The sequence below is a fragment of the Uranotaenia lowii genome, chromosome 2 (assembly GCF_029784155.1).
Source record: "Uranotaenia lowii strain MFRU-FL chromosome 2, ASM2978415v1, whole genome shotgun sequence".
Lineage (NCBI taxonomy): Eukaryota > Metazoa > Arthropoda > Insecta > Diptera > Culicidae > Uranotaenia > Uranotaenia lowii.
In genome coordinates this window covers 180,451,585-180,478,005 of record NC_073692.1, presented here as the reverse complement: position 1 = coordinate 180,478,005, position 26,421 = coordinate 180,451,585, and the positions used below count along the sequence as shown (strand labels likewise).

The following is a 26,421-nucleotide window of genomic DNA, read 5'->3' as shown; positions in this document are numbered from 1 at the left end:
TGATAAACCAACAGAAAAACATTTCTTGAGCTCGAATACCCTCTCATGCCGAATTTGGTTTCGTTTGCTTTATTAGTTGTCGAGTTTTGCTATGAAATTTGTACCGTCTTCCTACCTATCCCCTACCTGGAAGGAAGGGATCAAAATCAAACATTCCGTGTATTCAAAAACACTCCCATGCTAAATTCTGTTCCATTTGCTCGATTGTATGATTGTTCCCATGTCATATTTGGTTCCATTTGTTAGATGAGTTCTTAGTTTATGCAAAACAATCGTATGTAAGCTCCCGTCATTTGCTCGATTAGTTCTCGAATTATGCAAAAAATTGTAAAGAAGCCATATCCTTCCTATCACCCCCACTGGAAGGAGGCAGTAGTACCAAATATTCAATAAGCAGTTTTGCTTATGGATATATTCCTAAACTTTGGCGGCAAATAGTCGTGAATTTCATCCCTAAAGGGGGACGATCATCATACGACGAAGCTAAAAGCTTTCGTCCTATTAGTCTAAGTTGATTTCTATTAGAAGCACTTGAACGTTTAATTGATCATCATATCAGACAAGAATGCCTTGCTTAATATAATCATGTCTAGGAGCATTTCTAGATATAGAAGAAGCATTTGATAATGTCTCGTTTACATCAATAATGGATGCGGCACTACTTCATGGAGTGCCTATACTTAGCATTGCGCCCATTGCGCTAATCCAGTTAGGTATAACACTATAGTGTTATAACTTACTGTATTAGCGCAATGCTAAGTAAAGCCTAGTCCACACTAGGCAACATGAACTGCGATTTTTGTTATGAGACGAACTTTGTTGTCTGTTGTTGTTGTTGGAAACCTGAGACGGTCTCAGTGTCTCCCGAATAAAATGGGAGACGCTGAGACCGTCTCGAGACGAGCCGTCCCCTAGTGTGGACTAGGCTTAACAGGTATCTTCATTCGTCTTTAAGACAGACTTCAATTACAAAAGTTAGCACACGTGGTTGCCCACAGGGAGGTAAACCCCTTAAAACGCAGTTATCTATTAAAATAACTCGTAGAACCATTATTATTCACTTGTACTCAGTAAATGTCTAGAAATAATCTTATTTTTGTTGAAAAAGACAAGTGGTACTATTCTTATTTCGCAACCTTTTTTCATATTTTTGGTAGTCATGTGTGTCCTCATGGTATGTGAAAAAAATCCCCTCGAACAGGAATCGAACTCGAGTCTACCTCTCCGACACCTTACCAATAGGCCAAATCTACAGATGAAACAAGTCAAGCTATAGCTCTATTATTCAGTTGACTTCATCGAGTTGAATTCGCTGCAAGATTATACGGCAGAAAACGCTCATCGTGCCCTGGTTAATAGTGCTCTGTTCGCCCCAGGTCAACAAATTTAAGTAAAAACGCGTTTTAAATTTATTTAAGTGAAAAATCAAAAATTTTATGAAGGTGAAAATTGAGAAACAATGTGTAAATCATGTTTTAGTGCGTACATTTCAGATCAAGATGATTTAAAGGTCATAAAAGCTTATTTGGAGGTGCTCAAAAATTATAAAATTTTCGTAACTTGAGAACCTAGCTGCAGCTGGTTACCTGGGGGAGGAAGACTGAATAAAAAAAAGAAAAAAATCTTTCAAACGTCAAATTTCTTTCATCAATCTACCGGCCAGTGCGAAGGTACAAAATTTTACTTTCTTATTTAGTGATTTTTAATAAAACTTGTGTGATGCTGCAAAGCACTTGTTTTGCATGAAACAATGATTTAATTTGGTTTTGTTTTGCTCTGGCAAATTCTTGCATGATCAGGCGTTTTGAGTCGCTCAAATTTCATCAAAATTTTGAAGCTGATAAATAAAAATAGTTTAATTAATGGTTGTTCTAAAAATTTGGCTAAATCTAAATTTAGCACCTAAAAAACTGAGTCACATGACCCGCTACACGAAACTGATCATCTGAAGTTAAAATTTGCACGATTACGAATCTTTTCAACAATTGCTGGCTTTTTGCCGAACAGTAAAAAAAACGATACAGAAAACGATACAGCAAATTTCAGTCTTCCTCCCCCAGCTGGTTACTTAGGTACTTAATATTTCTGTAAAGATCAAAAGGATATTTCTTTTTGGTGAAAAATTAATACTATAGATAGTACGAAACAAATCCTCATGAAAATTTGCTTAAGAAACTACGTACTTTTGTAGAAAAAAGGAGTGCTTATTATGCCCTGGGTGCTCGTTATGCCCTTATCTCCCCTATTTCTGTAAAGATGATAAGAAGATTTCTTTTTCGGCGAAAAATTAATTCAATAGGAAGTACGAAACAATTCCTCATGAAAATTTATTTAAGAAAATGCGTACTTTTGTAGAAAAACGAAGTGCTTACTATGCCCCGGGTGCTCGTTATGCCCCTATCTCCCCTAGCTATGCTTAAACCGGTAAAATAGGTTCCTGTCGGATTGCATGATTCTGCGATACTATGATAGGTATAAGATAGCTAACTTCTGTTATATTAGTTTGAGATAGATTATGACTTTGAGCTAGGATTATTCCAACATTTAGGGAAAATAGCATTAACCACATTACATTTCATTTAAGGGGGGGTAGGGTCTAACAGGTATAAAAAAACACCATTTTCACGATTTTTTTCTAGAGCTATCGTTCAAACAAATGTATTCAAATATTTTGCATTATACAAAGCATTGTTAAAAGAACATTTAGTAATTTTTTCGTAGAAAAATATTGAAAAATGAGCCGGTGACGGAGCATTTTCGAGGATGCCTTTTAGAAAACAGGATTTGCGGTGGACACTGTATCTCAGCACAGAATCATCTGAATTCAAAAAATCAGAGCAAAATATTTTTAATAGATGTTTTTCTGGACCCCAACGTTTTTATTTAACTTAAAAATATTTTTATGAAATTTGTGTGGCTGTTTGAAGTAAAAACTACGATTTTTCACTTAAAAATCCGCCATTTTTCACCTATAAAATCTCCCCAAAGTAAAAAAATCAAAAAAGAAAAACTTTGGGGTCTGGTATTTTATATGTAGAAACTATGTTCCAAATTTGAAAAGAATCGGATAAGTAGTTTTCAAATGACGATGTCCACGGACTTTTAAAATGTGCTTTCGAGAAAAACGCGTTTGAAGTTTCTGCTCTTGCTTTCATGCAGTATTAGATAGGAGGAGATAAAGGCCTATAACTTCTATAGTTTTGCTTCAATTGACTTGAAAATTTGACACAACATTCTTGAAATGTTTTACAATAAGAAAATAAAAAAAATTGATTTTTTGAAAGTGTTAGACCTTACCCCCCCCCTCACCCCCCCTTAACCCCTGCGAAAACAAATAACCCAAAAATAATGAAAACACACATGGGACTCACATGCGAAAGGGCATTGTTGTAATCAGGGAATATCCGGATTGAATATGGTAAATAACTTCCAACTGATAGCTATGTATATGCTTGTATTCATTCGAAATCTTCCTATGTTGATTGACAATTATATTTTTGTGTATAGTTTATGATTGCTTTGATTTCTTTAATTTCAAGTTGAAATGCAAAACTACCACATTTCCCTTTCTTGAAAAAAAAAACAAATAAATCCATAATATTTCTACTAAAAACAATGTCCAAAACGTTGGTGAGATGATTTTAATTGCTTATTACTGCACTCAGCAGTTGCTTCCAATCTACGAAACAAAGAAAAAGAAGAAGTATTGCTTAACAAGATATAATGATTATAGTATTAGGATTTATATTTACTGTGTCACTCATCTCATGTCTTGCTGTTGTTGGTTTTGAGGTTTACTAACCGATTACCAAGGCAGCACCAAGTAAATACCGTGTTTAGTTGGATTGTTGATGATGAATATCATATTGAAGAATTTGTTCAATAAGATGATCGTCCCCTTCATACCAGTGTCTTCAGTTGCACCTCGGATCCGGACTACGTTGTTTCTGGTAAAGATTTAACCGACAAAAGGGGCTTTGATGATTGCCTTCTTTGGTAAAAGCTCCTCGATGTGCCCACAGGCTCGATTTTCGTATTGCGGGCTGTGTTCCAATCACGTTCCACTGGTTGTCGACATAATTAATATATTTAAATTAAACGTTTTAAGTGTGATCAATTTCCTCGAAAACAACGGACATGATCCGGGACTGGGGCACGATAACTTTCATGACTGAACTAGGATCATTCGGGATATCCTCGCTGTCAACTTCCGTATTCTCTTTCTGGGCAAAAAATTTCGGTCGGTGGAACCAGCTTCGATTCTTCGAGCCTTTCTTGAGCGCTTCTCGGTTCCGTTATTTCTTTCAGAATATTCACAGATTGAGATCCTTCAGAATCCTTCATATCGAGATTTTGCATGATCCAGTTGATTTCTTTTAACGTAACAAACACTACAACGTGTTGCTTAGGCTGCTCAGGAATGGACAGGTTGCCATAGATGCAGAAGTTGTTGATTGGAAATATTTTCATTTAAACTTGCTTGTTTTCGAAGGAAACTTTCAAAGGAAACTTGAACCTCCTCTAACATTCTCAAAGATATCGAGACTTATATTTATGTTAAAATGATGCCGATAACACCACGTTGACGTGGTGTGGAAGAAAATATTTCATTTGAAATAAAAATCTTAGCTGAATATCTTTAAAATTCTTGAACATTTCATTTGGGACTTTTTCGTCTCCTTTGAGACTCTGTTTGTAATTTTTTCCCGTTTTCTTTGAGACCTTTTTAAAGTCTCCTTTGAGACTGCTCCTAGCTCTCTTTCGAGGCTTAGGTCTTCTTTGAGACCTTTTTTAAGCTCTCCTTTGAGGCTAAGGTCTTCTTTGGGACTATTTTAAGCTCTCCTTTGAGGCTAAGGTCTCCTTTGAGATTATTTCAAGCTCTCCTTTGAGGCTAAGGTCTCCTTTGAGACTATTACAAGCTCTCCTTTGAGGCTTAGGTCTCCTTTGAGACTAATTTGAGCTCTCCTTTGAGGCTTTTAAAATATCTCGTTTGAGATTATTTTGTCGAATCTTCTTTAAGATTCTGGTGTATTATTTCACCATATTTATTACTTACTCAGCTAAATATTTCTTGTAACATTCCGTGCACAGGGTTCGCCTCGTCGCCAATGTTGTAATCAGGGAATATCCGGATTGAATATGGTAAATAACTTCCAACTGATAGCTATGTATATGCTTGTATTCATTCGAAATCTTCCTATGTTAATTGACAATTATATTTTTGTGTATAGTTTATGATTGCTTTGATTTCTATAATTTCAAGTTGAAATGCAAAACTACCACAGGCATTTTATCAATTGTTTGTAAATCTAATATTTACTTTTTAATGCTCACTCACCCAGATCAAAAAAAGAATTAAAATCGGTCCGATTTTCATCCGTTCATCAGGAGGATCGTTCCGAAATCAGATACTGTTTTGGTCCGATCCAGGGTCAGTGCTTGTTCCCTGAGTTGAATGATTTTTCAGCCATATCTCGTACGAATTATCAGCAAAATTCAAATATTTATTTTAAAAATAACATGAGTGTAAGTGTTGCTCGTTCCGCGTCGTAACAAGAATGCCTTTTTCTCCCGCCTTGTTCTCCTTCTTTCGTCGTTTACACGCTCATCCTATATAACCCATTTCATACTTTTTCATACCTAATACACGAATCGTTACATCCCTCCTTTTTTTAAATCCAAACTCATCCAACCTACTGCAATTATGCAATGTTCGCAAAAGTTAAACCAGAACACGTTTAATCTATCAGCCGAAATAAACAGATAGTGACATAAATGTCAATTCTAACGACGTCAAGGTGGATGATCATAAACTGCCAAGAATGATGGATTTATACTTAACATGAAAATATGATGTTCGATTTTGTTAGTTGAACAATATTCCGGAATTCGATGAATTGATTCTAATTTTCTGAGTATATCAGTTCGCTCAGAGCATATCCCTTCCACTCCACAGAATGTTGGATCTCTCTCTGATAATGTCTCCTCCCATCAAGTATTTTTTCTTTATTAATGAAAATAATGTTATACGTTTTTAATCAGGTTATAAAGAATTCTGAATCAATGACATGCGGATTCTGAAATCTCGCGAAAACTCATGTCCTCTCTATTAAAAATTGTCTCCGGGTTACGGTAGTATATGGCACATCATTTTAATCGGTGATCCAATCGGTGTCCTGTTTCCCACAATCACCCCCATATCTCTGAACCGCATCGCATCAAATCGAGAATACGAGACACAACTTCCTGTCAATCCACGTTTTTAAACTTTTCACTTGCTCAATTTGTCAGTTATTTTTTTCTTCTTTTTCTTTTTTGAAATCGCTTTCTGGACTCATCCAAAGGGGGAAAAGGCCAGTAACTCATATAGTCTGGCTCTGTGAGTTTATACTCATCTCGTGTCAATCCTCCCATTTAACAGAAATCGGTAATTTCTTGCTATTTTTACTCTCACCTATTTTTTTTTTTCAATTATTTAATGTTCTACCCCAGCAGGATTCTGTATCATACCATCTCCTCAGTATTGTCCTTTGCGTTGAAAGTTGGATTTCGTGCAACCTTTTGCAGTCACTGTTATCCGTACAAATCCGTCTTGCTTCGTGATTAATATTTACCAAAACGACAAAATTCACATCGATTAGACAAGTCGCACAATTGTCATGTTTTATTGTTTATGTTGTTTAATTCTGCACCCTGTTATCGTTTTCAGTTTTTTTTTTGTACGGGATTTTCATCCTCTGGGATGGTTCATCCCTATACGTTTTCAGTTATTATCGAGTCGCATGATTTAAACAAAGTCAGCTCATATCGCTCACACAACTACATCATCATTTAACCTATCCACAAACCACATCGAAAATTATACCTAGCAACCTGAAAAACCGCTAGGACCACGTCATTTATCATCTTACATCCATTTAAACCCCTCTTCCTATTGTTCGAGTATCTTCGGAACCACAGTGACCTCGCTCTGAAGTCCAATCCATTCAAGTCGGTATTAATCGAACTTAAGACCTCCCCGACAATAAAACAGTTTTTTTTCTAAACCAATTATTCTGGCTAATAAGAGTCATTTTAGCATGAAGCACTTAATCATCACCAGCATTTTAACTTATCGATCATAAACTGTATTCAATTCTGGCATCATGCTCCCATGGATCTTACTTGCTGGTGTGACACTAGTCTCCCTTCCGATAATTTGTCAGAAAATAATATACGCCCGCCTGTGATTTGAGTATATATTCCGCAATAATTCATGCTCCATTGAACCATTATGGACACCGGATGATATCCGACATTAGCCTCCTCTCATCAAGAAGTCCTCAACTCGCGGTGAGGCGTGACAGCAGAATCCTAACAAAATCATAATCCCGATGTGGTGCAGAACCGTACGCCACTTTGGATAGCAAGACATAGGTGATGCTGTCACCAACTGCCGCGCCAACTGTAGCTAACAAACTATGTCGAATCACACCGATTACAAAATCCATCATACCGTGTCAGTCCTCTCTTATCACAACTTCCTCTTAGGGGAATCAATGGTGATCAGCTTTAAAGTTCAGAGGGGACTACGACTACCTCATCCAGATTATCCTTTGCAAGCGCATCACTTAAATCAAGCTTTTTTAGTCAAATCTTTCTGCCGTCACGCAGAATTACTTCGTTACTGGAAATGGATCTGTATCACTTTCAAAATTTGCTTTACTTGAAATCAAAACATCTCTGGTCCTTCCGACCTTGTATGAAAATTTAACATTAAATCAAACGTCAAAAATTTCAATGATATGTCTGATGATGTCAATAAGAAAGTATCTACCATTACATTACGCACTACTTTTAAAAAATTTCGTCTTTTGTTATAGAAATATTCAAAACTCAAACGATTGTGATACGACATCGTGTTTTTTTTTCTCTTACATTAAACGAGCTGTCTCGTACAGTGTCACCTCTCAAACCATCATCACATATCATCTAGCATATCAGCTGCACAAAGATACGCATCGGCTGAACAAAACATGTATATTACTAACCTATCTACATTTATCAGGACAAAATCTTCTCTTTTTCTTTCTCTCAATATGATTGCGAGTTTTCAATTGTTGTGACAAAGTTTTCCATTTTACATTCCTTTACTATCTTGCACGGAGCAAGCCTACCTCAAGCACGGCACAACGCAGGCCGAGCATTAAGGATGAAAAAAGTTCCAAGTACAGTTATTCCTAGCTTAAACTTCCAATATCCGATTCATGTAAAATATTTTTGAGAAAAGGAATAGAGCATCTAGCACAAAATACCTTCATCATCTCAAGCACGAAGCATAACATCTCCAATGAGCAAACGAGCACAGAAATAATCTGTTCTAGCACAAAGTATATCATCCAAAGCATTAATCATATCTCCTCGAATACAAATTAGTAATCTCCAATGCACAGCTGCGTTCCCAAATCAGGCAACTATGAACGAAACATAACTGTCACGAAACATGTTATCCCTATCACGAAACATCTCATCATCAGCTCTAAGCATCGCATCTTAAGCACGAAGCTTATCATTTTAAGCCTCATTCAAGCTTATCATTCCAAGCACGAAGCTTATCTTCTCAAGAAAGCCACTTATCATCTCAAGCACGAAGCTTATCATTCCAAGCACGAAGCTTATCATTCCAAGCACGAAGCTTATCATCTCAAGCACGAAGCTAACCGTTTCAAGCACGAAGCTTACCATCTCAAGCACGAAGCTTTACCATCTCAAGCACGAAGCTTAACCATCTCAAGCACGAAGCTTATCATTCCAAGCACGAAGCTTATCATCTCAAGCACGAAGCTTATCATCTCAAGCACGAAGCTAACCGTCTCAAGCACGAAGCTTACCATCTCAAGCACGAAGCTTTACCATCTCAAGCACGAAGCTTAACCATCTCAAGCACGAAGCTTAACCATCTCAAGCACGAAGCTTATCGTTCCAAGCACGAAGCTTATCATTCCAAGCACAAAGCTTATCATCTCAAGCACGAAGCTAACCGTCTCAAGCACAAAGCTATACCATCTCTAGCACAATGCCAATCATCTCAACAAGCCTAGCTCAGGCAAAGAAATCCATTTCTCTCCAGTATCCATTTCCACTAGCACGAAACAAAGACATAATGCTTCAACTCGGCACAACTCTCACCCCACAGTCAAAACAGATTGCCACCAGCCTGGCACCGCAAAGCGCCAGTGCAACGCAATAAAAAAAATGCCGTCCGTCTTACAACATTCAAGGCATCATCGATCCTAAATCCTGTGGAACCAAAGTATCAACTTAATCCACTCCGTCTTTCGCAAAATTTTCATTTCGACATCCGTTCACGATCCGTTACACTTCCCATTACTTTCATACTTCATTTCTCTTCAGGTCCTTTTGCTACTTCCGATATTTTTTTTCGCATAAAATTTATACAATGGGCGCCATTTTTCCGTATTTAAATGATCGCAATTTTTCTCCCGAAGCTACTCAATTCACGCAAGCAACGCAAGTCAACTATTTCATTTTATCGTAGATCAAACGCATTATTGCAATCTCCATCACTTTTCCCACAATATTCACTCAACCATCCAGTTATTCCACTTTTTCTTTTACTGATTTTCATCTCGTCGCCATTGTAAGTGTTGCTCGTTCCGCGTCGTAACAAGAATGCCTTTTTCTCCCGCCTTGTTCTCCTTCTTTCGTCGTTTACACGCTCATCCTATATAACCCATTTCATACTTTTTCATACCTAATACACGCATCGTTACAATGAGCTAAGGCAGATTAAACTATTAATCTCAACTTCATAATTCAAGAAGAATTTTTTTTTTCATGGCGTTTAAATAGCTCGGGGAGCTGACGCTGGAAATGAAAATTAGAATAGTTTGGAGAAGAAAATTTAAAGTTTAGAGAAGGCAGCGTAGAATAGTAAGCGATCTTGAGACGTTGGTTAGACCATCAAACTTCATAATTCAAGAAGAAATTGAAAATTTAATTTGTCGGTTCACATGTCATTTATATTCAATTTTTTTTTCAATGTAATCAATTTTGAGACTTTGATCAAATCGTTATAATATTTATTCACATTTAGAACATATTTATGAGGGAAGGATGTCCTCCCCCTTTCCGTGGACAATCGAGGACATTTTTAAAACACCTTCCTCCCTTTAAGTTGTCCACGTGGTATGTGAACGCCCCCTTAACTGCTCGAATTCTGTTTGTTCCTTTTCTTCACACAAAATCTGGGCAACCCTAATCTAGGCAACAACAAACATTTGTCAAAACCAGCTGATTGATTAAACTCAAAAAAAAAATCAGATAAGAAAATAGATTATCACCTGTGTTTATTTCATGTTTTAAACTTGTTTTTCCGTCTTAAACAAGGGCATTTATCTTCCATTACGTTGAAAATATGTAATCTCGAAACATGGCAGCGAAAAACATATTCTCCAAGCATTTACCCAACGTAAAGTTGGCCACTCGTTTCGACGCAGACGGAAACGAGATACAGGTAACTTGTCACTTAATTTATTCGTTTGAAATTTTTAATTTTACTCTTAACATTCGAATAGGTCGAACGCAGGGAAGATGAGGAACAGAAACGGCGGGAGCAGGACATCATCGACATCCTGGTCGGAGCCGGATACTATCGAGCGCACATTCAGGGCTTATCCATCTTCGATAAAATTGTGGGTGGAATGACCTGGTGCATCGAGGCCTGCGACTACGATGTGGATGTCGATCTGTTGTTCCACGAAAATTTAACCATCGGCCAGAAGATGTAAGAAATGTTTTTTATTAAATTTGAATTTGAAATGATAATTTGTAAATTTTAGAGCTCTCACGGAAAAGATAGTAGTAGTCCTGCCGAAGATGAAGTGTCTTTTTGCATTGGAGCCGCACCAAATTCAGGGTTTGGATTTTATCAACATATTTCCGGTAGTCGAGTGGTTGGTGAAGCGATCGGCTGAAAATCGTAGCGAGAAAGCTGAACGGCTGAAGAAACTTGCGGCCGGGCAGTTTCAAAACTTTTTTGCTCTTGAGTCGGATCGTGAAGCCAAACAAGTTCACCAGAAGCAGTTGAGCAATTTGAAAACTGTTGAGGATATGTACATTCCCAAAAGACAGTTTAGACGCAAGGAAAAGGGTCCGGATGATGTTATGAGTCGAGTTCGTATAACCTTGATGGAATATGGAACTAGGGACTTTTCCGTGAAAACGAACGTGGACATTCCGGAAATCGACGAAGCTGTGGAAGAAGAGATTTTCCAAGATAAATTGCAATTAGCCGAGCATGAGGTATCGTTCGAGACTTTTTTCTGCAATGATTATTTGTGTGTAAATTTCACTTATTATTTCTAGCTTGATTTCGATCAATTATTCAAAAATTTATCAGTTGCCAAAGAGGTAATTTTGTGCAAAAGTTTGGAAATCATTTCATCGGAATAATATAGATTTGTCTTTCTTCAGCAAAACGAGACAACGAAACTGTCTGACAGTGATCGTGCGGCGCTCAACCAGCATTATGAAGATCTGAAAAGGGAAATGGCCATAGACACCAGTCAATTATCGGAACAAAACAAAATCAAAACCATACTAGCGACTAAACTAGCGCTAGAGAAGAAATTGCAGCGTGTTAAAGTAGCAAATCAGAGTCAAAAAGACAAGCTCGAGCATGAACGACGCCAACTGGAACAGGCCAAGAACGATCGAGCAATTCTGGAAGCGGAAATTCACAATCTAGACAATCTGGAAATCAGCGAGGACAACCAGAAAATTTTAGATCACGTGCAAGAGTTGATTCGACAGAATGAAAAAATGAAACAACAGGAGGTCGAATTCAAAGAGAGATGTAAGAAGGAACTAGTCGAGCTGCAGGAAAAAATACAGTAAGTCGACGCTTGAGTAGGTTATTTTCTTTCTAACATGCTTATTGTTTTTGCAGAAAAGCCGAAGCTAGCACTCCTGATGAGGACATCCTCGAACTGGAACGCCAACTGGAAGCAGAACAGAGCCGGTTAGCTACCCTACGTCTTCAGCTGGCCAAAAAGAACCGAGCCTATGTGTCGATTAATCGACAAATGGATAATATTCCTGATCGTACTGAGCTGGCTCAGTATCAGAGACGCTTTCTTGAACTTTATAACCAAGGTAATGCGGGACTATTGATAGATTTTATTTTATCCATGTGTAAATTTGACTCATTTCAGTAAGCGCAAAACATCGAGAAACCAAACAATTCTACACCCTATACAACACTCTGGATGACACGAAGCTCTATTTGGAGAAGGAGATGTCGCTGCTGAATTCCATCTATGAAAACTACGCCGGGGCTATGCAATCCTTTGCCTCTCGAGATCAGTTTGTGCAACAGTTTGAAGCCATAGTGGAAGGAATCCATACTAACAAAATTAAGGTGAACGCCAAGTGCGAAGAGGAACGCTCGAAGCGGGACAGCCTTAATGCTCAGCTGCTGGCCTTGGTGGAGCAGCAGCGCAAATATGCTGCGACCGTTAAACAACTTACGGTGGAGTGTCAACGAAACGATGCCCTCCTAAAGCAATTACAGCTGCTGCAGAAACAAAAGCCGACCAAGAACCTTCCATTGATGGAATAGACTTTTAGGATGATTTCCGCGAATTAGCACATGGTGTGCCTGTGTGGGAAAGACTTCCAATTTAATTTTCCTCGTTATTTTATTTTATTTTATTTTTTTTTTGGAATGCTCTTCAAAACTAATGTATCGAATAAAGTCCAACTATTACGGTATGATTAACACATTTATTGGCTACTACCATCCGTTCCTGGTTCTGATTGTTTCACCTCTTTCAGGTGTTGACTCTGAATTTCTCGGTCTACGTAGGTTCTAATATCACGCAATGGCTTATAGTAAGCGTGTACAACCTGGGAGCCAGCAAACATCGACAGCATTGCGGCTGCCATAAACTTAACGTACTCCTTGGTCGATACACCGGCCGGCATTGTGTGAGGTTTTTTTTTTTAAATATAACAATTTACCTTAACTAGTAGACTGTTGGCTTGGTTCCAACTGGTGTAGTCGCAACTTTTCGTCGACGATTTCCTTGGCTTGACGCTTCTTGAAGGTGTTATCTACAAGCGAATAAAATATACTAGTTATAAAATTGGATTTCAAGTTGTGAATTATTTTTCATATTTTTTACGGAGGTTACACCTAAAAATAGGACCAGAATTTCGGGATAGGCGACAATTTCAAAAATAACAAAATTAAAATTTAAGAGGAAAAATTATACTTACAAAAGTTGGTCTCCCCCACCCGCCAATGGATCATGGAAAACTCGAGCGCCGCCCCGAGCCCGAAGAACAGCGGCAGGAACCGATAGATACCGAGCGTATTCTTTCCCGGCCACAGATCCAGCAGCTGCTTCAGGGTACGGCTGCGTCGAATGCGCATCGGAAAATATTGGGGGGTTTTATCGCACAGCAACGACCGCGACGTTCATTTATACGAAAAACAACGCGGATTCACCAAAATTTTATGTAACTTTTTGAAATTTTCGCGTGATTTTGAGTGCTCGAACAAATCAAAACAAAACTGCTCGAATACACTGAAACAAACAGTTGATATATTTTGAGTTTCAAAATTATCTGAAAATAGGTTCTTTGAATTTACCGTGTAGAGTTTTCAGAACCGGGGCTTTGTTGTGATTTTGATATTTTCACGTGTTTTCAAAAATCGCGTTTTTGGCCGTAGAAAGAATAAAAAATCCCAGTTCTTCCAGTTTTTTCAACCAATTTTCCCAAGAAAAAAGTGCTCAAAATGAGCATGATCAGTGATGAAGACCTAATCGCGCAAATTATGGAAGCGCAGCGGAAACAAATCGGTTTAAAACCGGAAGATGACTCCGATGGTGCAGACATCGCTGAGGAAAGCAGTGATGATGCTAATTCCGATAAGGAGGAATCCGAATCCACCGGTAACGAGGACGAGAAGGATGATTTGTTTGCCAAGCTAGAGGAGCAGGAAATCGACAAACCCAAAAGTGACCGAGAAAGAAATTTAATGTCCCGAGTGTTTGGGGGGCGCACAGAACTTGTCAGTAGTATTCTGAAAGACGAAAATTCGTCGGAGGAAGTGAGAGGCGAAGCGAAAAAACGTTCTGCAGCCTGGCACGATTCAGATGATGAGCAAGATGAAGATTTTCCTGGTAAAAAGCACAAAACAGAACTCCGGGCTACCGTTGGTCGTAGAAGGAAAAATTTCGAAAAGATTGTGGGTAAACCGAAATGGGCTGATCTGGATCGAGAGAAGGATGTTGATTCGGACGATGAGGTGCTTCGAACCGTTGGCCATGTGGTAAAAGGAACAACAACTGATTTGCCCCAGGGTCAGATTGAACTCAAACGATTAAAAAACTTGAATCGGGAAACGAAAAATGAAGGCGATATAACGGCCGTTCTTTTCCATCCGACTTCAATGGTAGCAATCATGACCGGAATGAATGGAATCGCCTCCATTGTGGCTGTCGACGGAACTAAGAATGAGAAACTGCATACGATTGGTTTGAAAAAGTTCAAAATCGCCTGTTGTGGCATGTCTTCTGATGGCAACGAAATAATTCTTGGAAGCTATAGAAAATTCTATCACACCTACAATCTGCTTTCTGGTCAAAGTTATACTCTTCAGATCAAGGACGAACTATGGACCATGAAGAATTTTGAAATTTCCAAATGCGGAAAGTACATAGCAGTTACCGGTGGATTCGGCGAAATCCATCTGTTAGACGGAAGAAGCAAGGAGTTAATAGACACCATCCAACAGAATTACGCCTGTCCTTCGCTTTGTTTCACGCCAGATTCCAAGTATCTTATCGCCCACAGCAATGATACCATGGTATCGATCTACCACCTAGCGAAACGACGATTTGTCAATGTCTTCACCGACGATGGCTGCGTCAATGGGTCTTTTATCATCGTTTGCCCCAACAATCGTTTTCTGGCTACCGGAAATCGACAGGGAATTGTCAACATTTACCTGCTGGAAAAAGTTCTAAAGGAAAAGTATCCCACGCCGGAAAGAGTTATCAGCAACCTAACCACCGCCATCGGCTCGATAGCGTTCAATTGCACCTCGGAATTGATGGCCATCGCCTCGCCGGATGTTCCCGACGCCATAAAGCTGATCCACCTAAAAAGTGGAACCGTGTATCGAAATTTTCCGATGATGAAATCCGATCTGGGACGAGTTACCAGGGTTCAGTTCTCACCTGGTAGTGGTTATTTGGCCGTGGGCAGTCGAGAGGGCTTCGTTTCGTTGTTTAGGGTTAAACATTATCAGAATTATTAACTTTGGTTTTGTATCTGTATTGGTAAATAATCAATAAATGGAATATCAGATCCCAATTTATTGTTCTGCTTAATTTTTTCACATTTCCTGCTAGGTATAGAGCATATTTAATGGGGTTTGAGTCATTGGCAAATCATTTTTTTTAACAGCTTCCTTTCAACAAATTACTATGGCACAATTTGTTGTTTTTTTTTTTAATCTAGGATTTCGAGTTTTCTCACCCACTTTGCCGTCTTCCTTGGCTGGTGATGCCCTTCCTTTTTATCAGAACACCACTCTCTATTCTCAGTTGTCCGTTTTTAGTAGGAGGCAGGTCATATTTGTTTTTATTCTTGATTTTCTGCCTTTTCCATCAGAACTCTATTTACAATCGTGCGTCTTTCCATCGGGTTGAAATTCCCGTCAAAAAAGATTCATGGTAACAGGCGTGTTTCTCTACTTGGTTAAAATAGTTTCTACTGATTTAATCTCTTATACAATAGCTTTATTGAAACATTACAATATTAAAGAACATACAAAACGAAATCAAAAGTCGTCCATATCCATAACCGACGCTTGGTTCAAGAACTTCTTATACAGAGCCATAAACTGCGCTACGAACGCTTCCAGATGAAAGATGTGCTTGCTTCCCTGCTGCATCTTATACTCGTACAGTGCGGCAAAGTTGAGTGTTTGCGTCTTCAGGCTCATGTCGCAATTCTTCACCAGACTTTCAACCAATCCCCGGAAGATGATATCGGAGGGGACGCCCTGGGAGAGAAGCTCGTACAAACGCTCCCGCACCGCTTCCAATTTCTGGGGGCTTTGCTCCTGCACAATCTGGTTGGCGGTCTCCCGCAAAAACACCTGCCAATCGATTTCCGGGACGTCCTGGTTCACCGTGAAAGGATACTGTTGAACTTTGCAAGCCTCCAACATCAGAATAGCCCGACGAAGGTTTCGTTCGGATTTCTGTGCGATACGAGTGGCCAATTCCGACGGAATGTGAAGACCCTCCTTTTTGCAGATGTGCTAAAAATAAAGAAATAAATTTGTTAATTAAATTCATTTCTGTTTCAAAAAAATCAAACCTACATTAAGAATACTAATAATTTCTTCGTTGCTGGGAGCCGATACCCTAATCCCCAGGCAACGACTTTTGACTGCCGGAATGACCCGGGAAGTTGAATTAACGCATAGAATCAACCGACATGTGGCCACATACTTTTCCATCGTTCGTCTCAAAGCATGTTGAGCATCCTTGGTTAGTTCGTCAACCTCGGACAGAACAATCGTTTTAAACTCACGCTGTCCACTAGGGTCGATCTGCTGAGTTTGGGCGATCTGCTTGATCATATCGGTGATGACCACACGATCGTAGATGCCGGCATCGGACGGGTTCACCTCGATGTGATAATTACTGCTGACCGTCATTATCTCTACCTTCCGGTTCGAGGGTGTGGTGAAATTCATGATCTCATTCCGCAGCCGTTCGACGCCGGTGCCATACAGTTCCCGCAGCAGACACATGATGCGGGTTTTCTTACCGGCACCGGAAGGACCATAAAACATCAGATGCGGGAAATCACCTTGGGAGCATAGATTTATCAGATGTTGCGCCTGGGTTTTGTGGTAATCCAGCTTGGCCAGCTCCCGCGGACGATAACGATCTACCCAAAGAGCCATTGGTGAAGAAATAACTGCGAAACAGGCTGGGTTTTTAAAAGATTTTACGGTTTTTCTCACGAACTTTTAAAATTGTTTATGGATCTATCGGATTTATCGCATCATGCAAGCGCGCCATTCCCAGTGCCCTTCAGAAACGTTCTTCTCAAGATGGAATCTAGTACTTCCATTCCTCTACACGCAAACAATTATTAACTCAAAATCTAGCTTGTAGGGTGATATATAAAAATAGAATTTCTTTCAATTAACCCAATAATGAGACTTTTTCCGACATTTGTATCTTGGCGAGGAATAAAAGATTGGAGGAAGAAATGGAAGAAATCAAGCTCTGTGCGTTAAGAGATTATGGTGCACGCTAACTTTTGGTTACCCCTTAACGAATACTTTTGACCCGTTATTCAATAAGACTGGGAGAACTCCTTTTTACGGATAAAATTTCTTTACCCTTTAAGGGGTACTCAACCTGATAACGCTTGTAGCGGATCAAAATTACCCCTTATTTCAAAACGCTTGATGGCGGATGAAAATTACCCCTTATTCCAAAAGCTTGCGTATACAATTTCAGGAGCTGCTCATGGGAAATAAATTACAAAACTATTATGTTTAATTTATTTATTCAGATGGCAGTAAATTAAAATAAAAAAATCATTTTGTTTGTGTATTCACCACCAATCCACCGCGCTCATCCGGAACCATGCAGTGCTGAAATATGTTACGAAATACTATAGTTTTTGGAAGAAAACAATTATAATTCCGACGAATGTTACATTTGAATTTTGATTAGTTTGAGCAATGATATGAAAGAGCAATTTAGGCAACAAGTTTGATTCAATAACCCACCCGTTGCATAAAACAATACGAGCGTATTGTTTTTTAACCAAAACTGAGGATCAAGGAAGAAACGTGCAAGGTAAAAAAAAAACCCTTTTTGGAAAAAACGACGTTAAGCGTGCAAATGAGCGGTAAAACGTCACGGCAGTTTCCGCCAAACAGTCAAGTGTGGCTGATATCCCGCGAAAAGCTCCGGAGAAGAAAAAATTTCCCGGTCCCCGGTTTCAATCAACGTGTCGGGGTAGATATTCTCGAGCTAAGCCGATTTTTTTTACGATCATGGCTGGAAAAACGAAGAAGGAGGTTTTGCAACGACCGGAGGTCACCGAGCGAAATCATGCCGACCAGGACGGCATCGTCGATCCGGAAAGCTGCATCAAGCATCCGCTGCAATTCCATTGGACGCTCTGGTATCAGGAACCGGATAAGGACAAATCGTGGGGAGGCAACCTGAACGAGGTGGCCACCGTCGGTGCCGTTGAGGACTTCTGGAAATTATGCAACCACATCAAGAGCCCGTCGGACCTGAAGACCGGGGGCGATTGTTCGCTGTTCAAGCAGGGCATCCGCCCCATGTGGGAAGACGAGAAGAATTTCCGCGGCGGCCGGTGGGTGATCAACGTGCCCCGGCAGCAGCACCACGAATTGGACAAATAGTGGCTGGATACGATATGGTGTCGAATTGGCGAGGTTTTCGATAATCCTGAAGAAATTTGCGGTGCCGTCGTGGATGTTCGCCCGAAGATGAATGAAATTGCGATTTGGACCACCACTGTCATGAACCGGGACGCGCCGATGCCGGAGAAAGCTGTAAGTCAATTTCTTGCCATATTCGAACCATAAATTATAAAGAGGTTGGGTAAATTTGTTGCCAGAAAATTAAAAAACACGATAAACTAAATCTTATATTTTTTTATTATTATGGGCAACCGAAAGCCTAGTTTTTCACCATCACAAATGGCGCCCAACTAAATCGAACCACTTTTGATTATTAGTTCGACAAATTTTTGAAACTTAGCGTCTAGTTACAATTATCATTGTTATTAGTATTAGATAATTGATTATTATTGCGATTACTTAATTATTGCTCTTCTTGTTTATCATATCATTTTGCTGTATTATCATCAGTATTGTTTTGTTTGTTCAATACTGTATTTCATATTTAGCTGGTTTTAATCCGTTTCAAGATCATGAACATTCGGGCACAGATGTCAAGGGGGTTGCTAAGGAAACATCAAAAGGAACGCGATCTGGAGGCGCGGTATAACCTCTATTCCGGGCCCTTGGCAATTAAGAGGATTAAATCCCTCTTTTCCTAAGACATCCGTTGCTTCTAGAAAAACCAGTAATTGTGTTTAGTCCTCACTGTAAGATCAGAGTCATTTTTTTTCAATGACTACAAGATTTTAATTGATTGTTTTGCTGCTTAGGAGGAAGTCTTAATAGTTTGGTTTCAGGAGTCGAAGGAATTTTTACCGGGTCTGCTGGTATAGATTGACATCATTTGCCAAGATATGTTGGCGTTGAGTTTCGTCTTTAGTTTTAGTTTAATCTTTGCCATAATTCGTTGGCGTGAAGATATTTTTGCCAAGATTCGTTGGCTTTGAGTTTATTATGATGTGTTTATGTATTATGTATTTATGTATTAAGTTTTAGACACCTCTGCAGTAGGTGTTACGCTTCCGAGGTATGCTCGGAATGTAGTTGATCATTCTTTTTCCTTCGAACTCCTTGTGGCGTGCTTATGAAATTTTCATGGATTGCTGTCACAATCCATGAAAATTTCTACCAAAGCAGCAATGTTGTGTTACATTTGAATTTTGATTAGTTTGAGCAATGATATGAAAGAGCAATTTAGGCAACAAGTTTGATTCAATAACCCACCCGTTGCATAAAACAATACGAGCGTATTGTTTTTTAACCAAAACTGAGGATCAAGGAAGAAACGTGCAAGGTAAAAAAAAAACCCTTTTTGGAAAAAACGACGTTAAGCGTGCAAATGAGCGGTAAAACGTCACGGCAGTTTCCGCCAAACAGTCAAGTGTGGCTGATATCCCGCGAAAAGCTCCGGAGAAGAAAAAATTTCCCGGTCCCCGGTTTCAATCAACGTGTCGGGGTAGATATTCTCGAGCTAAGCCGATTTTTTTTTACGATCATGGCTGGAAAAACGAAGAAGGAGGTTTTGCAACGACCGGAGGTCACCGAGCGAAATCATGCCGACCAGGACGGCATCGTCGATCCGGAAAGCTGCATCAAGCATCCGCTGCAATTCCATTGGACGCTCTGGTATCAGGAACCGGATAAGGACAAATCGTGGGGAGGCAACCTGAACGAGGTGGCCACCGTCGGTGCCGTTGAGGACTTCTGGAAATTATGCAACCACATCAAGAGCCCGTCGGACCTGAAGACCGGGGGCGATTGTTCGCTGTTCAAGCAGGGCATCCGCCCCATGTGGGAAGACGAGAAGAATTTCCGCGGCGGCCGGTGGGTGATCAACGTGCCCCGGCAGCAGCACCACGAATTGGACAAATAGTGGCTGGATACGATATGGTGTCGAATTGGCGAGGTTTTCGATAATCCTGAAGAAATTTGCGGTGCCGTCGTGGATGTTCGCCCGAAGATGAATGAAATTGCGATTTGGACCACCACTGTCATGAACCGGGACGCGCCGATGCCGGAGAAAGCTGTAAGTCAATTTCTTGCCATATTCGAACCATAAATTATAAAGAGGTTGGGTAAATTTGTTGCCAGAAAATTAAAAAACACGATAAACTAAATCTTATATTTTTTTATTATTATGGGCAACCGAAAGCCTAGTTTTTCACCATCACACGAAAATACTTACAAACTTTCTCATCATCAGCAGTTTTCCGGACAAAAAGTAACGCTTTGGATTTGACAACATCTAAAACTACCCCTTATGAAGGGAATCGAGCTTTCCGAAATAAGGGGTAATATTAATCCGAAAAAATGACCCGTTATTTGACAGATCGTGAGGGTTCTCAATAACGGGTCAATTTTACGCCTTTAAGGGGTAGCCAAAAGTTAGCGTGTGAGGGATCAAAATATAGTTTGTTTTCCTTTTCTTGATTTGAAGATCAATATCCATATTTTAGAGAAATTATAGAAGGATGCGGAATTGCAGGTAAAACCGATGACATAAAATCTTCGCTACAATTTCGCAAATATGTGGCCTCCTTTTTCAAATTTTCGCTTCAAAATAAAACATTTTCTTACAATAATATTATTCAGCTTTCGAGTTTCGAGTGTATGCACGAAGAAAAATTTATTTGATATGGACCAATGGGGGTAAATAGAAGGTGATTCGATCTCCATATTTCAGAATCAGCCGTGTTGGTTGCTTCGTGGCGTTGGTTTACCTTAAATCCATAGAACAGCTTGCCGTTTCATTTTATCTCACTGCAAGTGAACAAAAGTAAAGAGCGTCGCCCCACTTCACCCCCTACTTACAGAAACAGTCAGAAAAACTAGTATTTCAACGACAAGGCCCGGATTCACTCTAATTTAAGCTTTTACTACTCAATTTTGAGTTAGAATTGTGAAAGATTTTATGCACCGGAAATCGCATAATTTTACTAATTTTACAGGAGTAATTTTTCGGAGTGCTCCAAAAAAGTCAAAAACTAATTTTAACACGCATCTTTTTCCAGTGCATTTTGTCACTCGATAAAACGTCGAAGAAAGCGAAAAAAGGCCATCGCAGAAAAAAGAATCTTTCTTCGCGTTGAACGGGTTCTTGTGTTTCGCAATATTTTCGTATCTTGGGAAAGATCCCACAAGGTGCAAAGGGAACCGGAAGCAGCACGGTCAAACGCAGTCGGAAGTTTCGTTGTTACGTCACCTGAATAAGGCAACAGTGGTGATCGGTCAAGATGTCCGGACCACCGACCAGCATCACGCGGAATGAGGTCGCCCAATTCGTGCTGCGGATTACACTGGTCTCGATCGTAACCTACTACTCGGCCAAATGGTTGATGAAAAATCTGGACCCCACCAACAAGAGCAAGAAAAAGGCCATTGAAAAGGCGGAGGAAATCCTGCGCAAGTAAGTGCATTGGGATCGCGATCCGGGAGGTTTTTTCTGTAACCATTTTGCGGACCAACATCTATTTTAAGTCGGTCATGAAAGCTAGCTCGATGATAGTGCTCTAAAATAACACGCCTACTGCATCTGTTTTTAGGCACCGCAATTAACTGAAAAGCATGTAAATTTTGGACTTCAGAATTTTTATGATGAGTATGAGGTTATGAGCAAAATTCAATTTTTTACCTTTTGAGAGTCAAAAGATTGCATAGAACCTATGTGTTAATCAAACTCCACACAAAAATTAGATTCAAAACTCTGAATTCCCGAAATCTTTAATGTTCAATCAATACTTTATACAAAAAATCGGACATCGGAAACAGAATTACAAGAATAAAAAGCAAAATTCCATTTAGTAATGGACGAAGATACGTTACTATCGATTCGACATCGATAATTATGTAACGCAGCGTTCTGGACACTTTTGCATGAATTGATTGGATGACGTTCTGATAAAGAGCGCTATTTTCTATCCAGGTCAGCTGAGGATTAGGAACGGAGGAGAAAAGTGACTGATAGCGTTATAAGGATTAACGATGCAGTAGTTTTCATCCCCGTTTTGATTATTTTGTAGCTGTTTTGCTTGTTTAGCACCTTACTATTTGGTGTATTGCTTTATAAATTTTTGTTCGTTATCACTAAACGTCATTTCTTAAAAGTAATAACGTGTTCTACCACTTACTCATCAGATACAAAATTTTCTCAAGAAGAATAATTGATTAAATTTTGTTAACATGTATGTTTGAAATTTCAGGAATTTTTCGTGTTTAACTTACTTAATTTTTTTACATTTGTATTAAAGAACGGAAATAAGTCAGTCATATTGAATTTGTTTTCAATTTGAAATAACAAAAATGTCCCTAATATATTGAAAATTGAATGAAGAAGTAGGTAATATCTAATGTGATGTTTTGTAACCTATCGTTCGAAACCCATCGTTATCAAAGTAAAAAAAAATGATCAAAATCCAAATGATTCTGATTTTTATTACCTTTTAACTCTATCTTATAGGTGACGTATTAAAAAGATAAAAAAAAATAACTTTGGTATTTCAATTGCAAGAATCTAGGGGTAAAAACTTAGATTTGTTTACCCCCAAATGTATGCAACTGTTCCTTGAGCGAATAAATAATGATAAATGCGATAAACATGTTAAATAAAATTGAACAAAGCCGAACAACATCTGTACAGCGATGAAGAATTAACAACGTTTCCTTATAAACGCCCTTGTGTTATAAAAATTCTAACGAGTATCTGCAATTATTACCACGACGTATAAATTTGAAAAAGTAAACATCCAAATTTTTCAAAGTATTTTTTTTGTTTCGATAACACCTGTTTTAACATTTTTGTGTCGTGACATTCGTGACTTTATTTTCAAAATAAGATGATCGGCAAATTTATTTGAAAGGCTATAACTTGAAAATCAATTTTTTAAACAGAAGTTTTAAAAAAAGCATCCCGGTTACTTTATTTAAACTGGGTGGTTGACAAGGATCCGTTAGCAAATTTGCCATCTTTTCCACCATGTTACAAAACAATGATGTTGCTTTTTTGAGTTAAATTGGCGAAATAAAATTTTCATTTTCACCTGAGTACACAATCGCTTCAAGATAAATTAGGACTTCGAGATTTAATTTTTCTAATAGGTTTTGAAAAGATAACTTATTGAATAAGTTATTCTTAAAATACCCTAATCTTATTTCACCGATCGGTAATTCACATTATTCTTTTTCTTTATTCACACTTTCAGACTTGGTCCCAATATGAAAAAGAATGCTCTCACCAATTTGAACGACTACGAGCTGGTGATAGCTTCGCATTTGGTCGTTCCCGAGAACATAAGTGTCAGCTGGGAAAGCATCGCCGGACTGGATCACGTTTGCCAGGAAATCAAGGAAAGTTTGGTATTTCCGGTTTGCCACCGGGACATGTTTTCCGGCTCTGCCCTGTACCAAGCTCCGAAGGGGGTCCTGCTTTACGGCCCACCAGGTTCGTTTTAAATCCGTTTTGTCTGGGTTAAGGTATGTAACCATCTTTGTTTTTCAATACTAGGTTGCGGCAAGACTCTGATCGCCAAAGCCACGGCCAAGGAGGCAGGAATGCGTTTCATCAATCTGGATGTGGCCATGCTCACCGATAAATGGTATGGTGAATCGCAAAAATTGGCTTCTGCAGTTTTTTCGCTTGCTGTCAAAATTCAGCCCTGCATTATTTTCATTGATGAAATTGATTCATTTTTACGTGCCCGTAATTCCTCGGACCACGAGGCAACAGCCATGATGAAGACACAGTTTATGATGTTGTGGGACGGATTGAACACGGAATCTGATTCTACCGTTATCGTAATGGGTGCTACAAATCGGCCGCAGGATTTGGACAAAGCTATTCTGCGCCGTATGCCAGCACAGTTCCACATTGGATTGCCACACGAAGAGCAGCGCTTGAAAATTTTGCAATTGATCCTTCGACAGGAAAAGATATCCAACGATGTTGATTTCCATCAGCTGGCCCGAATGACCAACAACTATTCCGGATCAGATCTGAGAGAGATGTGCAGGAACGCATCGGTATATCGCATCCGGAAAGTTATGCGGGAAAAGAACAAGGAAATGGCTGCTCGGATTGCTGCTAATGGAACTGCAAACGGCAACCCTTCGTGGGCTTCCACTTCGTCTGGTTCCCCAATTTTAGATGACGCTCCAGCTATCACAATGGATGATCTTGTTGAATCCCTGAAGAATATGAAGCACTCAAAATATAATTCCGGTCAAATAAATGACTCGCGTATAGATTTAGACTAAATTTCTCATAACGTTCCTGGGAACGCGAAATTAAAATAAATCGGATTGAAACGCTTATACATATGATAAGAGTGTCTGCAAAACGGTTCTCATTTTTTCCTATCAGCATGATTTTATTTAATAACTTATTAGATTATATGGCGATTAGTTTTAATTCCTCAGCACAAAATCTTTTCAAATTATCCAAAAAGGAACAGTTTCTATAATAGGGAAACAATAGACCTTCATTTCTTCTTTTGATCGAATGCCACTCGTATTAAAATTGTCATTGAAGTGTAAACGTGAGCAGCATTCCCGATCGAAAGAAAAAATGAGGTAGAATTGTATAGAATACCACCAAATTAAACAAGATTATAAATTGTAGCTTTCACCAATAGCTTGTAAGAGAAATGTTAGTGAACATAGGATACTATTTAACTACCTTGTCTCAACTGTACGGTGTATATCCAGTCAGAATATTTAGTAACTCTAGTGTAGATAAGTCAATACGATCAGATCAGAACAGATGCGGTATCGGGCTAGTTTTATTTTCCTACTTACCTACTAATGGGACGTCATGAATTCATGAAACTAAGAAAGTTATTTTTCCCTTGTTAGGTGTTTAAGAATGAAAATGATTTATTTGTATGCTTTTCATGGTTGAATTAGGAAATTAGCTTACCTTAGCTTAGCTTAGCTTACCTATTACGAGCAGGTAAATCGTGTAATATCTTTAGAAAGATGTCAATACATAAAATTTAAATTCCAATGAACTTGATGCGTTTTCTTCTGCAAATGATGACGAAGCAAATTATTAATTTTCCTCTTCGAATATCCTGATAACAGTCAACTTCATACAATAACACAAAATATCGTGAACAATTGAAAAACATCAATGTTTTTTTTTTATTTGACGAGTTTCTAGGTTTACTCAAAGCCCTAGAAAGGTTCCGTGTTTCGTACGCGCAGCGTGTTTTGATGCACACGTAGTCACGTGGCTTTGATCCACATTTTTAGGACGGTCGCGTCTTTTTAGGTAGTTATTCTTCTACGTTATTATTATTAGTTAACTAGCTGACCCGGGGTGCTTTGCTACACCTTTCAGAAACAAATTCAAATTTTTATTGTTTTGTTGGCATTGTTTTAAACAAATTATAACATTTTTTTCATAAGCATTCAAAAACAACCGCTATAAACTGAGAGCTGGGGTTTCGAATTTCAACACAAAGATGACTCAAACTAATTTTCTGAATCTTGATCTATAATTTTTTGTTGAAGATCTGATAATTTTAATCTGATTCTTCAAGGTTCGCCCTGAAAAAGGAGGGTCTCAAATAAATCGTACGCAAACAATGTAACTTATAAAATAAAGTTGTTTTGCTTGATATGTTCTGGATATATGCTAAAAACTGATGAGAGAGCCCCCCAGTCCTTTCCTTCACCTCCTGCTGAATGCTGAAAATTAAGCTCATTTTTTTCGAGCCCAAAAATCCATTTATCGGATTTTGTATAAAAAAAAAGTTAAATATAAGCTTTCCTCTTCCCTTCCTATATTCCCAATTCTATCCTCCTACTGCAAGAAAGGAATTGTTTCACATAGAAAAATTTCTCGTATTAAAATACCATCCCATGCCAAATTTGGTTTTATTGCGTAGTAAATTCTTGAGTTATGCATAAAGGAAGTATTATTCGTACTCAAATACTTT

General features: G+C 38.8%; 8 protein-coding genes across 8 annotated transcripts; 5 read left to right on the top strand and 3 right to left on the bottom strand.

The window, feature by feature from the left end:
- The first annotated feature begins 10,275 nt into the window (after nucleotides 1-10,275).
- Nucleotides 10,276-13,116, top strand: LOC129747737 (coiled-coil domain-containing protein 93). The gene is made up of 7 exons (XM_055742074.1): nucleotides 10,276-10,516; nucleotides 10,578-10,786; nucleotides 10,842-11,304; nucleotides 11,368-11,412; nucleotides 11,476-11,894; nucleotides 11,951-12,156; nucleotides 12,216-13,116. The coding sequence occupies exons 1-7, from the start codon at nucleotides 10,433-10,435 to the stop codon at nucleotides 12,620-12,622; spliced, it is 1,833 nt and encodes a 610-aa protein (XP_055598049.1). The 5' UTR covers nucleotides 10,276-10,432; the 3' UTR covers nucleotides 12,623-13,116.
- LOC129747740 (ubiquinol-cytochrome-c reductase complex assembly factor 6) lies at nucleotides 12,767-12,987 on the bottom strand. The gene has a single exon (XM_055742078.1). The coding sequence runs from the start codon at nucleotides 12,985-12,987 to the stop codon at nucleotides 12,787-12,789; it is 201 nt and encodes a 66-aa protein (XP_055598053.1). The 3' UTR covers nucleotides 12,767-12,786.
- LOC129747739 (small integral membrane protein 4) lies at nucleotides 12,976-13,556 on the bottom strand. Its single transcript, XM_055742077.1, has 2 exons — nucleotides 13,282-13,556; nucleotides 12,976-13,116 (listed from the first exon to the last, which is right to left on the bottom strand). Exons 1-2 carry the CDS (start codon nucleotides 13,436-13,438, stop codon nucleotides 13,025-13,027), a joined length of 249 nt encoding a protein of 82 aa, XP_055598052.1. The 5' UTR covers nucleotides 13,439-13,556; the 3' UTR covers nucleotides 12,976-13,024.
- A 113-nt stretch (nucleotides 13,557-13,669) lies between these two features.
- LOC129747738 (U3 small nucleolar RNA-associated protein 18 homolog) lies at nucleotides 13,670-15,375 on the top strand. The gene has a single exon (XM_055742075.1). It carries the CDS (start codon nucleotides 13,805-13,807, stop codon nucleotides 15,329-15,331), a length of 1,527 nt encoding a protein of 508 aa, XP_055598050.1. The 5' UTR covers nucleotides 13,670-13,804; the 3' UTR covers nucleotides 15,332-15,375.
- A 418-nt stretch (nucleotides 15,376-15,793) lies between these two features.
- LOC129747171 (replication factor C subunit 3) lies at nucleotides 15,794-17,119 on the bottom strand. The gene is made up of 2 exons (XM_055741218.1): nucleotides 16,406-17,119; nucleotides 15,794-16,342 (listed from the first exon to the last, which is right to left on the bottom strand). Exons 1-2 carry the CDS (start codon nucleotides 16,994-16,996, stop codon nucleotides 15,857-15,859), a joined length of 1,077 nt encoding a protein of 358 aa, XP_055597193.1. The 5' UTR covers nucleotides 16,997-17,119; the 3' UTR covers nucleotides 15,794-15,856.
- Nucleotides 17,120-17,847: 728 nt separating this feature from the next.
- On the top strand, nucleotides 17,848-18,723 carry LOC129747736 (eukaryotic translation initiation factor 4E-like). The gene has a single exon (XM_055742073.1). It carries the CDS (start codon nucleotides 18,107-18,109, stop codon nucleotides 18,482-18,484), a length of 378 nt encoding a protein of 125 aa, XP_055598048.1. The 5' UTR covers nucleotides 17,848-18,106; the 3' UTR covers nucleotides 18,485-18,723.
- A 991-nt stretch (nucleotides 18,724-19,714) lies between these two features.
- Nucleotides 19,715-20,587, top strand: LOC129747734 (eukaryotic translation initiation factor 4E-like). Its single transcript, XM_055742072.1, has one exon. It carries the CDS (start codon nucleotides 19,827-19,829, stop codon nucleotides 20,358-20,360), a length of 534 nt encoding a protein of 177 aa, XP_055598047.1. The 5' UTR covers nucleotides 19,715-19,826; the 3' UTR covers nucleotides 20,361-20,587.
- A 907-nt stretch (nucleotides 20,588-21,494) lies between these two features.
- On the top strand, nucleotides 21,495-25,484 carry LOC129745237 (outer mitochondrial transmembrane helix translocase-like). The gene is made up of 3 exons (XM_055738178.1): nucleotides 21,495-21,893; nucleotides 23,686-23,924; nucleotides 23,988-25,484. Exons 1-3 carry the CDS (start codon nucleotides 21,721-21,723, stop codon nucleotides 24,734-24,736), a joined length of 1,161 nt encoding a protein of 386 aa, XP_055594153.1. The 5' UTR covers nucleotides 21,495-21,720; the 3' UTR covers nucleotides 24,737-25,484.
- The last annotated feature ends 937 nt before the right edge of the window (nucleotides 25,485-26,421 follow it).

Excerpts from the sequence above, each read along its gene's own strand:
- LOC129747736 (XM_055742073.1), top strand. The coding sequence starts at position 18,107 with ATGGCTGGAAAAACGAAGAAGGAGGTTTTGCAACGACCGGAGGTCACC.
- LOC129747739 (XM_055742077.1), bottom strand. The coding sequence starts at position 13,438 with ATGCGCATTCGACGCAGCCGTACCCTGAAGCAGCTGCTGGATCTGTGG. Across the intron at positions 13,117-13,281 it reads GGTGGGGGAGACCAACTTTT|ATAACACCTTCAAGAAGCGT; the intron begins GTAAGTATAATT and ends ATTCGCTTGTAG.
- LOC129747171 (XM_055741218.1), bottom strand. The coding sequence starts at position 16,996 with ATGGCTCTTTGGGTAGATCGTTATCGTCCGCGGGAGCTGGCCAAGCTG. Across the intron at positions 16,343-16,405 it reads AAATTATTAGTATTCTTAAT|CACATCTGCAAAAAGGAGGG; the intron begins GTAGGTTTGATT and ends CTTTATTTTTAG.
- LOC129747734 (XM_055742072.1), top strand. The coding sequence starts at position 19,827 with ATGAGCGGTAAAACGTCACGGCAGTTTCCGCCAAACAGTCAAGTGTGG.
- LOC129747740 (XM_055742078.1), bottom strand. The coding sequence starts at position 12,987 with ATGCCGGCCGGTGTATCGACCAAGGAGTACGTTAAGTTTATGGCAGCC.
- LOC129747737 (XM_055742074.1), top strand. The coding sequence starts at position 10,433 with ATGGCAGCGAAAAACATATTCTCCAAGCATTTACCCAACGTAAAGTTG. Across the intron at positions 10,517-10,577 it reads CAGACGGAAACGAGATACAG|GTCGAACGCAGGGAAGATGA; the intron begins GTAACTTGTCAC and ends ACATTCGAATAG. Across the intron at positions 11,413-11,475 it reads ATTTATCAGTTGCCAAAGAG|CAAAACGAGACAACGAAACT; the intron begins GTAATTTTGTGC and ends GTCTTTCTTCAG.
- LOC129745237 (XM_055738178.1), top strand. The coding sequence starts at position 21,721 with ATGTCCGGACCACCGACCAGCATCACGCGGAATGAGGTCGCCCAATTC. Across the intron at positions 21,894-23,685 it reads GCGGAGGAAATCCTGCGCAA|ACTTGGTCCCAATATGAAAA; the intron begins GTAAGTGCATTG and ends TCACACTTTCAG. Across the intron at positions 23,925-23,987 it reads CCTGCTTTACGGCCCACCAG|GTTGCGGCAAGACTCTGATC; the intron begins GTTCGTTTTAAA and ends TTTCAATACTAG.
- LOC129747738 (XM_055742075.1), top strand. The coding sequence starts at position 13,805 with ATGAGCATGATCAGTGATGAAGACCTAATCGCGCAAATTATGGAAGCG.